This window comes from Sminthopsis crassicaudata, chromosome 1 (assembly GCF_048593235.1).
Source record: "Sminthopsis crassicaudata isolate SCR6 chromosome 1, ASM4859323v1, whole genome shotgun sequence".
Lineage (NCBI taxonomy): Eukaryota > Metazoa > Chordata > Mammalia > Dasyuromorphia > Dasyuridae > Sminthopsis > Sminthopsis crassicaudata.
The window spans coordinates 116,011,070-116,024,248 of NC_133617.1; the positions used below are offsets into that span (position 1 = coordinate 116,011,070).

A 13,179-nucleotide genomic window follows, 5' to 3' on the forward strand; every position below is an offset into this window, starting at 1 on the left:
AAAGATTATAATTGGTTCTAAGAGATCCTGACCAAGTTAGAATTTTAGTTGTTTCTTCTCCCCTTCACTTTTAATGCCCTGATATCTTCTCCTGTGTTAATTGAAAAGTCTAAGGCAATCCCAGAACTCTTCTTCCTTCTACCCTTTCTCTCCTCCTTCTTCCTTCCTCCTTTCTTCCCTTGCTCCCTTTTTCTCTTCCTTCTTCCTTTCCTTTTTGTATTCCTTCCTCTCCTTCTCTTTTCCTCCTTTCTTCCTCTTTTCTTCCTTCCTTCCTTCCTTCCTTCCTTCCTTCCTTCCTTCCTTCCTTCCTTTCTTTCTTTCTTTCTTTCTTTCTTTCTTTCTTTCTTTCTTTCTTTCTTTCTTTCTTTCTTTCTTTCTTTCTTTTCTTTCTTTCTTTCTTTCTTTCTTTCTTCCTTTCTTTCTTCCTTTCTTTCTTTCTTTCTTTCTTTCTTTCTTTCTTTCTTTCTTTCTTTCTTTCTTTCTTTCTTTCTTTCTTTCTTTCTTTCTTTCTTTCTTTCTTTCTTTCTTTCTTTCTTTCTTTCTTTCTTTCTTTCTTCTTTCTTTTTCTTTCTTTCTTTCTTTTCTTTCTCTTCCTCCCTTTTCTCCCTCCTTTCCTTCCTTCCTTCCTTCCTTCCTTCCTTCCTTCCTTCCTTCCTTCCTTCCTTCCTTCCTTCCTTCCTTCCTTCCTTCCTTCCTTTCTTCCTTCTTTCCTGTATTGCTTTCTTCTTTTTACTTGCTAGCCTTTAAATTAGATAGAAAATCCATTTTGGAAAAAAAAAATCAAAAACAGAAAAAATGTAAGCCAATCCAATTGTGTTTTACCAACTACATGCCACATTCCCCTAATCATACCTCACTTTCACATTGATACATAGTGTTTAGGGTTGGGTAGGGATTATGTTACAGTGACACTTTGACATGGTGCTTTTTCCCCTTTTCCCTAGTTTAACAACTTAAACAAGGTTCAATTGTGATTTATAAATTGCTCCACAGAAATGAGAATTATTATTTTCTTTTGCTTCTTTGCTAAAATTTTAACTTACCCCAAAATCAATTAGAACTGGGAATGTTGGGGTAGCTAGGTGGCGCAATGGATAGAGCATCAGCCTTGAATTCAGGAGGACCAGAGTTCAAATTTGGTCTCAGACACTTAACACTTCCTAGCTATGTGACCCTGGGGGCAAGTCACTTAACTCCAGCCTCAAGGAAAAAAAAAAAAGAAGGAGAAGAACTGGGAATGTCAGTCTTTCAAACCTAATTTTAGTACTCTGACCCAAGTTAGAGAGTATAGATAATTCTTTATATAATACTATTCCTTAATGAAATGGCAATAGTTTTTCAAACGTGAATTCTCTAATGGCCAAGGTTATCTATGTTGAAGAAAAGAGAATGCAATTAAGATACAAAAGGAAATTATGTTCTATCAGAGGTCATGTCACAAGATTTAAGTAATGCCTGAGGGATAATTAAGTCCTTTTTAGTCCAGTCCCCTGTTTTATCAATTAGTTTATGTTGTCCTTTCCCCAACTTTCAATATTCAAATAATATAGATCATAACTTCCCAGACTTAGTGATTGATAGTCACTATATCAACAAGCATTTGTTAAGGACCTACTATATAACAATGACTATAAAAAAGGCCTAGTCACAAGGAACTTACATAATAAAGATGTTACATAAGAAATGTCAACAGGTAAGCACAATGTCACAAAACTTATGGGAAAGCAGGGAGAAATGGACATCATATGGAACCAAAAGACTTCACAATTCACACTGAAGTTTGCATTTTTATGATAGCAGGCCAAAGGAAGGAAGAGATACCAGGAAGGAGTGTGACATGGGAGGGGACAGGTGCAGTAAAGAAAAGGACAAAAATTCTTCCAGAGGGGAGGAACAAGGAGGACATTCTTTTTTTTCTCTTGGGAAGAGTTAAGTTATGAAGATAGAATGGTCTGCTTATCTGCAAAAGACCCCAGATGCAACACCATTATTCCAGCCTGGCACAGCCTGGCTGGTGCCTGTCCTACCTCCCAAGAAGACACAAGGAATCCAGCTTGGAGTGCAAACTACAAATTATGTCAGCTTGGGAGTAGGGAAGGGCTTTGTCCTTGACAAATTCAAGGCTGCTTATATGCTCTGCATCTGGTATTTCTGGAAAATATAGCAACTCAAAAATGCAAATTCAGGGCGCTCCTTAACAATACAAATGTCTACACATACACACACTCACACACACACACACACACACAAAATATAAAGTACATTTCACCCCTTTTTAGAACTTAGAGTAACCTCAACACCTTAAGGTAGGAGGAACAGAGGAAAAGAAGGAGGGAGGGTGAGACTGTTAAACATTTACAAGTTTACTATATATCAAGCACTTTGCTGTGAGGATACAAATAGAGGCAAGCAAGAAAATGCCTGTCTGAAGAAGCTTACATTCAAATGTGGGAAGGAAACTCATAGAGAAAAACTGGAAATGGATGAGAATAATAATATGTGTGGTAAGGGGGCAGCTAGGTGGTACAGTGGATAGAGCACCAGCCATGAAGTCAGGAGGACCTGAGTTCAAATCTGGTCTCAGAACTTAACACTTCCTAGCTGTGTGACCCAGGGCAAGTCACTTAACCCCAGCCTCAGGAAAAATAAATAAATAAATAAATAATATGTGTGGTAGGATGACATAGAAATAGACTAAAAGTGTGATGAAGGAAAAATCTAGACAAGAAGGGGCAGAGTCCAAGGTTCTGATGTGAAAGTGGTCGTGACGTTCATTGATGATACAGAATTCTATGAAGATGTCAAACTAAAGAAAAATTAGGTAAATTGTCAGGCATCTGATAGCAGACCCTTTCCAAATAATGGCAACCTTTCTTTTTTGGAATTTTGGAATTTGTGGTCTTCTAGTAAGAAAAGAATGAAGTTACTCAGTTGGAAGCATCTGCATGTTTATGAGCATGCTTATAATTTCGTCCCATACTATCTTTTTGGATAGATGTCACATTGTAATGTCAGTGAGATTTTGAGATTCAGCAGACTAGTATATGAGGTTGGAAAAATAATGATATATTTTAGCATTTTGCTTCCCTGAACTTTAAAAACAGTTAATATCTGTATCCTTTAACCAAAATGCACATCTTCTATCATTTAAATAAATAACAATGCCAGTGCTTCCTGGAAGATCTTTTTAAATTTATTAAGGGAAAAAAATGTTGTCTGATTTCAAACCTGGGTCTTTAGTTTATTTTCTTATATACATTGTCATAACCATAAGGCTGACTGATTTGAATTGTAGTTGTTATTCACAGGAAGTTTCACGGAACCTATCATCAACTTCCTCCCACCCCACCCCGTCCAACTTCTGTCACACAGTCTCCATCTCCTAAGCAAACTCATTCTCTCCCAGCTCAACAGTTTCCATTACAGTCGTCATTAAATTATGCACTGCTACTAACTTGCAGTCATTAGACTGTGAGCTCCTTGAGAAAAGTAACTGTGTTTTGTTTTTCTTGGGAGCACCAGCCTTTAGCTCATTCTCTGGAACATAGCAGGTGCTTAATAAATACTTGTTGACTTGAATCAGTTATGAGATATTCCATCTCTCACCTCCATGTCTTTGTAAATGGTCACTCCTCTACCACTGACTCTTAAAATTCCTACCTTCTGTCAAACAATTCAGGACTAACTTTTATAGCAAACCTTTGCCAGTCCACCAGTTGTTAATGCTTTCTCTTCTTGAAATTACTTTATATATGCTTGAAATGTACTTATCTGTACAGACATTATTCTTTCTCTGTCTCTGTCTCCATATCCTTGTCTCTACCTTTCTTTCTTTGTCCCTCTCTGTCTCTCTGTCTCTCTCTGTTTCTCTGTCTCTATCTGTCTGTCTCTCTCTCTATGTTGGTCTGTTTCTTTGTATCTCTCTATTACCTCTCCATCATCTCCTTCTCTCCCAATTCTCTCCACCCTGGTAGAAAGTAGAAAGTAAGCCTCATGAGATCAGAACTCGTTTTTTGTCTTTATATCGCCATTGTCTAGTATGTGTAGTGTACATAGTTGGCTCTTAACAAATATCTTTTGATTGTTGTAGATTCTCATCTCCTCCTCCCCATCATTGGAGATGATGATTTTGTGCATGGTTCTGACTGCAGAAACATACACTTTTTGCCTGACTCTAACTTTCTTCCTCGACTCTAACTTTCTTCCCCATTCCTAAATTCAACTGTCCCATTGTTTGTACAAATTGCAAATGCTAATTTACTTATTTGCAATCATAGAGCTGTTGTCAGTAGGAATTAGAAGGAGCCTTAAACAATCATCTAAGTCAAACCCCTTATTTTGTAGAGGAGAAAATGAAGAACTAAAGGAACAATTAACCTGTCCAAGGCAAGTCCAGACTAGAAGCAAGCTTCCATCATAATGCTCTAAATTTTGCTGTTGTCTCCATGTTCATTATATGTTGGGAAAATCAGTGTTTGGCATGCTACATGATAATCCCTTGAGGCAGGAATTCTTGACCATTTTTGTGTCATAGTCCTCTTTGGAAGCTTGCTGAAACCTTTGCACTCCTCAAAATAATGTTTTTAAATACATAAAACAAAATGCATGGAGATTAACAAGCATCTACATTTAAATACTATACCATATGTGTGTGTTGCATATCAAGCACTTTAAGATTTGTAATATGCTCTGTAATTGTTAAATTGCCTTATCTTCATAATAACTCTATGAGGTAAATGTTGTTACTAAATCCATTTTATGGATGAAAAAATTGATGCCGAGGAAAGTTAAATGACTTTTCCAAGACTGCATAGATAGTGTTCAAAGCAGAATTTAAACAAAAATTTCTGATTTCCTAGTCCAGTATGCTGTTCCTTATGTTACCTAGTTACCTCATCATGCTGTGGAGGTGATCTTTGGTTATCAAAAATGCTAGTTTAGTAAAAGGCCTTGGAAGATCCTCCTCAGCTTCATGAGTTCTAAGTACAAGCCTAGCAATAAAATAAATAATATCTCTTGTTGGAGACCAAACATCCCACTTTGGAAAAGCCCATCAACAAATGATTGGCCACCAAGTAATCAAATTGTAAAGGCACAGAAACTCATAGAGACCATCAAGTAAGGAAATGCAACGTTATAGTCATGAAGATGTAATGTGTGGTATGGGGAAAACCAACTTAGGTTAAATTTATTAATCTTATTTTGTGTGAGTCACTTAATCCCTATGGGCCTTTGATATATAAAAAGTTAAAGAGATATAGTTTCTGAGTAAATAATTATATTATTAATCATGCTAGTATATAATTAACAAAAGGGTCAGTGACATTCTTGAGTATCAAAGACCCCTCATAGAACTCACTCAGAACTTTAATGCCCTTGGAAAAGCTTTCTCCTAAAATTAGCAATCAGCTCTGATTGGTTAGAAAGTTACAAGAGTATGAATATTATAAGAGATGAGCTTATTCTAGAGGGTCTGGGTAATGTGTTTCTGATTACTCACTCTTGGTCAAAGAGATTTATTGATATCCAAATCACTCCATGTAGGGTAGTCTAGACAAAAAGGGGAATATGCTTCTACCCATACCTGTGTGAATAAAACACAATAGGGAAGAATCCATTAATTCACCTAAACTAAAATTTCTTTACCTTTTCAATAGATCTGAGTTCATCTCATTATGAACCCTGTACTTTAAAGACCGCCTTAATAATCTACAGGGACTGGTTTCTATATGAGGAAAGGAAGGGAAAAAAATTTTCATCATAATTCAATAATTGACTTAATATAGGAGAGAAATGATCATTTTTTAAACCTCACTTTCCTTATCTGAAAAATGAAGGGATTGTCTTCTGAACTCCCTATTCATACATCTAGGTCATATTCATACACATGTATAACCTTAAGGAGATTTCAGCCCCTTGAGGTATGGAACTAAGCACTAGGCTGAGGTGGGGAAATTTGATCCAAAGTGGTACTGACACAGAAGAAAAATCAAACTTTGATGCTTAACTACATTCATTTCCTTCCCTCATTCTAGTTCTTGGACATCTCAGTTAAGTGGACCACCCAGGAAACCTTTCCTCCAAAATACCTTCATTATGACCCTGAAACATCTCGTCAGCTGTTGTGTGACCAATGTCCCCCAGGCACTTACCTGAAACAGCATTGTACAACAAGGAGAAAGACCCAGTGTGAACCCTGCCCCCATCACTACTATACCAATAGCTGGCATTTTAACGAGGAGTGTCTATACTGCAGTGGAATGTGCAAAGAGCTGCAATATGTGAAACAGGAGTGCAACAGCACTCACAACCGTGTATGTGAATGTGTGGAAGGACGGTATCTGGAACTGGAGTTTTGTCTACGACATACCAGCTGTCCCCCAGGATTTGGTGTAGTACAAGCAGGTAGGTGGCTGATTTCCATCCTCAGCAAAATTAATTAATGTTGTACATAGTATGGGAGTATCACCAGAGTGAAAGATAAAGAAACAAACTTGTTCTGATGACATTACAGGATAGCAAACTGCAAAGACAATGGATGGCAGAAGCTTTTTGGGCTATACCTCTGCCATGGACTGTTGCCAAAAGAGCAGTTCTCTAAGGAATCCTGTGGTACTAAAATGCAATTTAGTGACAAGTCTCAAATGTAGCAAATTGCCCTCTAATGAGAAACATGATGAATTGCCCTTTTTTCAAAGGATCCCACTCTGGGTTACACTGTTTATACCTGATAAATACTTCGTTTTTTATTTGAAAGCTGGCTGCTTCAAGCTACAGTGCTTTTTGACAAACATCAGAAATGTTAATTGATACCAAGAGAGTAATTATACCAATATTAATGAGGCACTAGAGCTGTAACAATGCACAGTTATAATAAATTATGTCAAAAAATGAGAGCCGTTTGGGAGTGCATATTTTTATTATTAAAAAGAAAGCCGGTTCTTCCTTTGGCAGGGAATTCAAACATGTAGTGTGTGTCTGAAAAGGATAAAGGCTAGAGCAATGTATCTTCAATAGTTTTATTCTTCTTTTTAGATGAAACAATTTGTTAAACTCAAGCATAAATGCTTATCTATAAACAAAGTGTTTCTTTGAAAAATCAAATCAATCTGAATAACAGTGTGGTATAATGGTTAGAGAAGTGCCCTTGCAGACAGAGCTAGATTCATCTGACACACATTGGCTAGGTTCCCCAGGCAAGTTATGGAACTTTTCAGTGCTCTAGGCCAGTAGCATCAACCTCAAGTAGAAATGGAGACCACTAAATTGTATGTAAGGATCCTTGCAGGCCACATAATTGACTTAGAAAGCCACATATTAACATTATCCCTGTTTTATCATATCTTAATTTATTTTGTTATTTTATCTACCCCTTCACACATCCCTCCCACCTCTGTTCTCCACTTACACATACTTAGGAGTGTTGCTGATGGCATGGCCTACTGAACAATGTTTGATACCTCTGCAAGACTGAAAATTACAAAAATATCCACTTGTATTGGTAGAGGGAATTTCCTCACCTTGGAATTTCCTACATTAATTAAACCACAGGTTCTAACCCTATTTCTTTTATCCTATATTTCGAGAACATCTGTTTGAATCAAATATTATGGAATCCTTCAACAAGTTAATTTTTTGCTTACTACATTTATGAAATTCCAACATAGCTCATACATATTAGAAAATTTGGAATATTTCAGAAAATCATAGTATTTTAGAATTATGTTTAACCTTCAGAAATTATCTAGTCCAACTAAGATCAATAAAATTTAATGGAGATATGTCTAAGATCACATCACTATTAAGTAAAAATGAGAGATAGATGATATTCAGCCAATGCTGGACCTGGAGTCAGTAAGCTTTTAGTTGTTTTTTTTTAGTCATACCTGACTCTCTGTGACCCCTTTTGGGGTTTCCTTGGCAGAGACTGAAGTGGTTTGTCATTTCCTTCTCCAGTTTATTATACTCATGAGAAAACTGAGGCAAACAGGATTAAGTAACTTGCCTAGGGTCAGACAGCTAGTAAATAAATATCTGAAGCTAAATCTGAACTCATGATGAGTCTTCCTAACTGTAGGCTTGGTACTCTATCCATAAGGAAGACCTGAGTTCAAATTCAGCCTAGAGGTAGGTGTTATTATTATTCCTATTTTGTAGATGATTAAACTGAGTTCTCCTTGATTCTAGCACCCTATCCACTACACTATTTATTGGTCTATGCTACTTCTGTCCCTGTAGAATCAGTATACCACAATCACATAATTTTTTTTGGACAGTGTTATTCTTTTTCTCAATAGTTATTTTATTTTTGCAAATTAATGTAAAGATATTTTTCAACATTCATTCTTGTGAAATTTTGAGTTCCAGATTTTTTCTTCCTCCCTTCCTTTCCTTTCCTATACTTCTGTATATAGCTTATACATGTACAATCATTTTTAAGTATTTCTATATTTGTCATGTTGTGAAAGAAAACTGAGAAAAAAGGAAAAAAAAACATGAAAAAGAAAAAGCAAATTTTTAAAAAGTGAAAATAGTATACTTCAATCCTCATTATGTCTCCATAATTCTCTCTCTGGATATGGATTGCATTTTCCATCCTAAGTCTATTGAAATTGTCTTGGATCATTGTATTGCTGAGAAGAGCCAATTTTATCATAGTTGACCATCATGTAATCTTGCTGTTGCTGTGTAAATGTTTTCCAGGTCCTGCTCACTTCACTCAACATCAGTTCCTGCAAGTCTTTCCAGGCTTTTGTGAAATCAGCTTACTCATAATTTCTGATAGCACAATAACATTTCATTATATTCATACACCCTAATTATTCAGCCATTCCCCAATTGATGGGGAATTCCTTGCTATCACAAAAATAGCTGCTAAAAACATTTTATTTTATCTTAGTTTTTACAGCATTTTATTTTCAAAATGTATGCACGAATAATTTTTCAACATTAATCCTTGCAAAACCTTGTGCTCCAATTCCCCCACCCCTCCCCTAGATGGAAAGTATTATGTTAAACATGGAGAAATATATGTTAAATTCAATATGTGCATACTTTTTATACAGTTATCTTGCTACACAAAAAAATCAAATCAAATAGGAAAAAATGAGAAAGAGAATAAAATCCAAGCAAATAATAACAAAAAGTGAAAATGCTGTGATATGAACCACACTCAGATCCCACAGTCTTCTCTCTGGGTGTAAATGCTACAAACATTTTTGCATATGTGAGTCCTTTCCCCTCTTTTATGATCTTTTTTTGGGATAGGGATCCTATGACACTATTAGATTAAAAGATATCACAGTTTTATAAATTGCTTTCCAGAATGACTGGATCAGGTCATAACTCCACCAACAATGCATCAGTGTCCCAGTTTTTTCACATCCCCTTCAACATTTAGCATTATATTTTCCTGCCATCTTGATTGTTGTGAGATGGTACTTCAGAGTTATTTTAATTTGGATTTCTGTGATCAATAGTGATTTAGAAATTTTTTTCATATGATTATAAATGGCTTTAATTACCTTATCTGAAAATTGTCAGTTCATATATTTTGATCATTTGTCAATTGGGGAATGACTTGCATAGAATCACAGAATTTCAAAGGTGGAAGGTACCACCTCATTCATTACATAGTTCAACTCATCCCTGAAAAAGAATCTTCTTTTTTTCAACATTCATGTTATTACTTCATCACCATCGTCATTATCATCATCTCTCCCTTTCCCTTCATCCCTCTCAGTCTCTCTATCTGTCTCTCTGTTATTCCCCCCCCCTCTCTCTCTCTCTCTTTCTCTCTCTCTCTCTCTCTCTCTCTCTCTCTCTCTCTCTTTCTCGCTCTCTCTCTCTCTCTCGCTCTCTCTCTTGCGCTCTCTTTCTCTTTCTATCTCTCTGTCACTTTCTCTGATTATATCTTTTGTTTTCTGTCTCTATTTCTGTGTTTCTGCTTCTCTCTCTCTCTAATGAGAGCTCTAAAATGAGTTTTTTTTGGGACCACTTGATGGAGGAATTGTACTGACCCAATTTTCTCCATCTTGTTTTGAACATAGAATTATTACAAATAACTTCATCTAGATTGCAGCAGAAATGAACATTTTAAATTTCAATGAAGAAATATACAGAATAATGAAGTTTGTGCACTTGAAAGAAGCATGAAACCATGTTTGCAAAGAGAAATGTCAGGTCAGAATTCTCAGAACAAAGGTAGCCATTCTACTCGGTCCCGCTACAGAAGGCCTCATTTACTTCTGTCTCCCTCTCCATCCCTCCCCTTTTTCCTGAACACACAGGCTATCCTCTCAACTGGAAAATGTTTTCCAAGATAAGCAGAAGGAAGGATATGGGATGCCAGTTTCCAAAACATCAATTCCCCCCAACTCCTACCCCCCTTTTAATGAAATGCTTTTGCACCTTGTTTTCTTCTCCTGACCCTACTACACTTCAAGCCACATGGAATTTCTTATACCAGAATTGTGGTCTCCTCCAAATGTATTGCAGGCCTATTTCTGCACATTCTGGTGATGTTAGGATTACTAAGTGAGAACTGAGGTTGTCTGGATAGTGACAAGGTGAATAGCCACAGGTAGCCCTAGGGAACTTCTAAATTTAGTTCTCTATACCATTAATTTTCTAATTTTTGACAAAGATGCACTGGCTCCAGCAGACAGGTTTTATAACCCACCAGAAGGGCAGTGTCCAGTGAGAGCATCTCCACTGTCCTTAGATAATCGCCAGGTGATGTGGAGAGATCCAGAAAGTGGTGAATGGAAGGGACCAGATAGGTTAGCTGCCTGGGGGAGAGGGTTTGCTTGTATTTCTTCAGCAGGAGAAGGAATCAGATGGGTGCCAACGAGTCGTATTCACCTTGTCACTATCCAGACAACCTCAGTTCTCACTTAGTAATCCTAACATGGTGATGCTAAGAATTATGCTTTTTATTTCTTACAGGAGGTAGGAAAGAGTGTCAATTACTTAGATTTATTCACAGATAGTATAAAAATGATGTAATTCCTCTGTGGAAGCTCTTTCTACCACACTAATCCCACCAATGACTCTGAACTAACAATCTATAACCCAGTAGTTTATTCCTAGAGAGTTATCTGAGGAACACAGATAACTTAAGTCACTTTCCCAAAAATCACAAAGCTGATAGGTATCACTGCCAATATTGGAACCCAGCTCTTCCAGACACTTCTGTCATCTCTCTATACAGTGTCATCTAGCTGTCTCTAACTGGGAAGACAATCACACAATTCTCCCCATTCACATATTTCTAGAAGTTATTATTGTATCGCATGTTGCTATTGATGTATTTCAATGATCTCTTATTGCAAAATATAGTTTATATACTGCTAATCCACACTAGATGGAGATATTTTCATATTCAAATATATTGTGCAATGTGTAACATATCCATGCATAAAAGAGAGTATTGACATTATTTATTTTAATAGCATCTTTATTTGTTGGTTGTTTCAAGTTCTTCCTATTAATATTTTCTCCAAACATATCAAATCTTCCTACAGTGCAGTGAAATGCTCATATAATCATACTTCCTCTAAGTTATAATGACTGTTGTCATGAACACAACAGCTAAAGCAAAATAGGATATCATTGAACATCTATTATATTGTTCAATGGCAGGTTTGCATTTTGGAGGAAACTCCATTTCCCTTCCTTTGCTCATCACTTTAATGTAGTGTAAATTTTTACTTCCTGAGGTTAGCACATTTATTAGCCAGTGTATATGCTGATGTTCCAGGCAAAAGAAAACATAACTAGGGTCTGGGAAGAATTTAAAGACATGACATTTAGATTACACTAATTCTTAGGAATGGTGAAACATGTCCATGATTTTTCAAGAACAATTGTTTAAAGGATTCAGTTGACATCTATTCTTTCCTGACCAGTTTGTGGTATAAGTGAACATAGAAAGTCAATCTAAAGGATAATGTGGTATATAGCAGTGGGAAGGATTTACCAGAGGACTTTTTAGGGGTTTTTCAAAACTGTACTAATGCCATGCCTGCTGTGAGAGTCTTTGATTTTGAAGTGCTAAAATGGCTGTTATCTTTCCTGAAGGAACCCCAGAGCGAAATACCATTTGCAAAAGGTGCCCAGATGGATTTTTCTCAAATGAGACTTCCTCTAAAGCAGCATGCAGGAAACACACAAATTGCAGTGCCCTTGGTCTCCAAATGGCATCAAAAGGAAATGCAACTCATGACAATCTCTGTATTGGAAACACAGAAGCGACTCCAAAATGTGGAATAGGTAATTATGTTCCAAAAACCTTTTCTGGTAGAATGACAGTATCTTGCATGATAAGGTTTGCCCTAAAATCTCTTCCTATTGAGTCATTTGTCTTCATCTACTATGATTTTCCATGACTCATTCAATATCATTTAGAACCTCCCTAACTCAGGTTATTCAATAGCCATTCCTCAATATTGTTTCTATGGTTCTGATCTTTTATGTCCACATCTCCAATTTAAGAAGAAAATTTTAAAAATTACTATTATCTCATGCATTCCTATGGCCTAATTGACACATTCGTTTCCACCTTCATTTGCTCCTATGCGATCTTCTTTTCCATTTGTGCCTTATAATCAGGTATCATTCATTTGATGGTAGGGAGGGAAGGAAATATGTTGGGAAGCAAGGAAGTAAGAAAGATATAGAATGGGCAGTTCAAAAAAGGAAAAAAAATTAAACAATGGAATATTTTTAAAGATAGATGATATCACATTCAATTAATATGCATATTATTGATAAATTAGATGATAACAGATGAAATGAGGTCAGCTAATGAAAAAATTATAATTCATAATAGTTTGTCATAGCCTAAAGAGGCTCATATATCCTTAATACTTAAATCCCAAAATCTTCAATTTTTTCCAAATATTTTACTCAATCGAAATCAGATAGACTTCAATTTTTGATGGTTATGTTATCTCATTCATGATGGGAGGGGCAGACCATGATGCATCCACACTTTCTCATTCTGTTCAAATCATGTTCATGTAGCCCCCAAAATTCTGCATGACAGTCTATTCTGTATGCTGGGAGACTTGTTCTTCATCCCTTAACATTGAATATCAATAGAATAAATGGGTAATTGGTTATTCCTTGATCTTACTCCATATATGAATTAATTTTGAATCTGTGAGTTTTATGTTC

The 13,179-nt window shown here is 36.2% G+C and overlaps 1 protein-coding gene across 1 annotated transcript in view; it reads left to right on the top strand.

Moving 5' to 3' along the window:
* TNFRSF11B (TNF receptor superfamily member 11b) overlaps positions 1–13,179 on the top strand; it is a 47,099-nt gene that overhangs the window by 28,013 nt on the left and 5,907 nt on the right. Inside the window, exons 2-3 of the mRNA XM_074266559.1 lie at positions 6,036–6,405; positions 12,082–12,273. Of these exons, the coding sequence (XP_074122660.1) occupies positions 6,036–6,405; positions 12,082–12,273 (562 nt within the window). The remainder of the gene's footprint in view (positions 1–6,035; positions 6,406–12,081; positions 12,274–13,179) is intronic.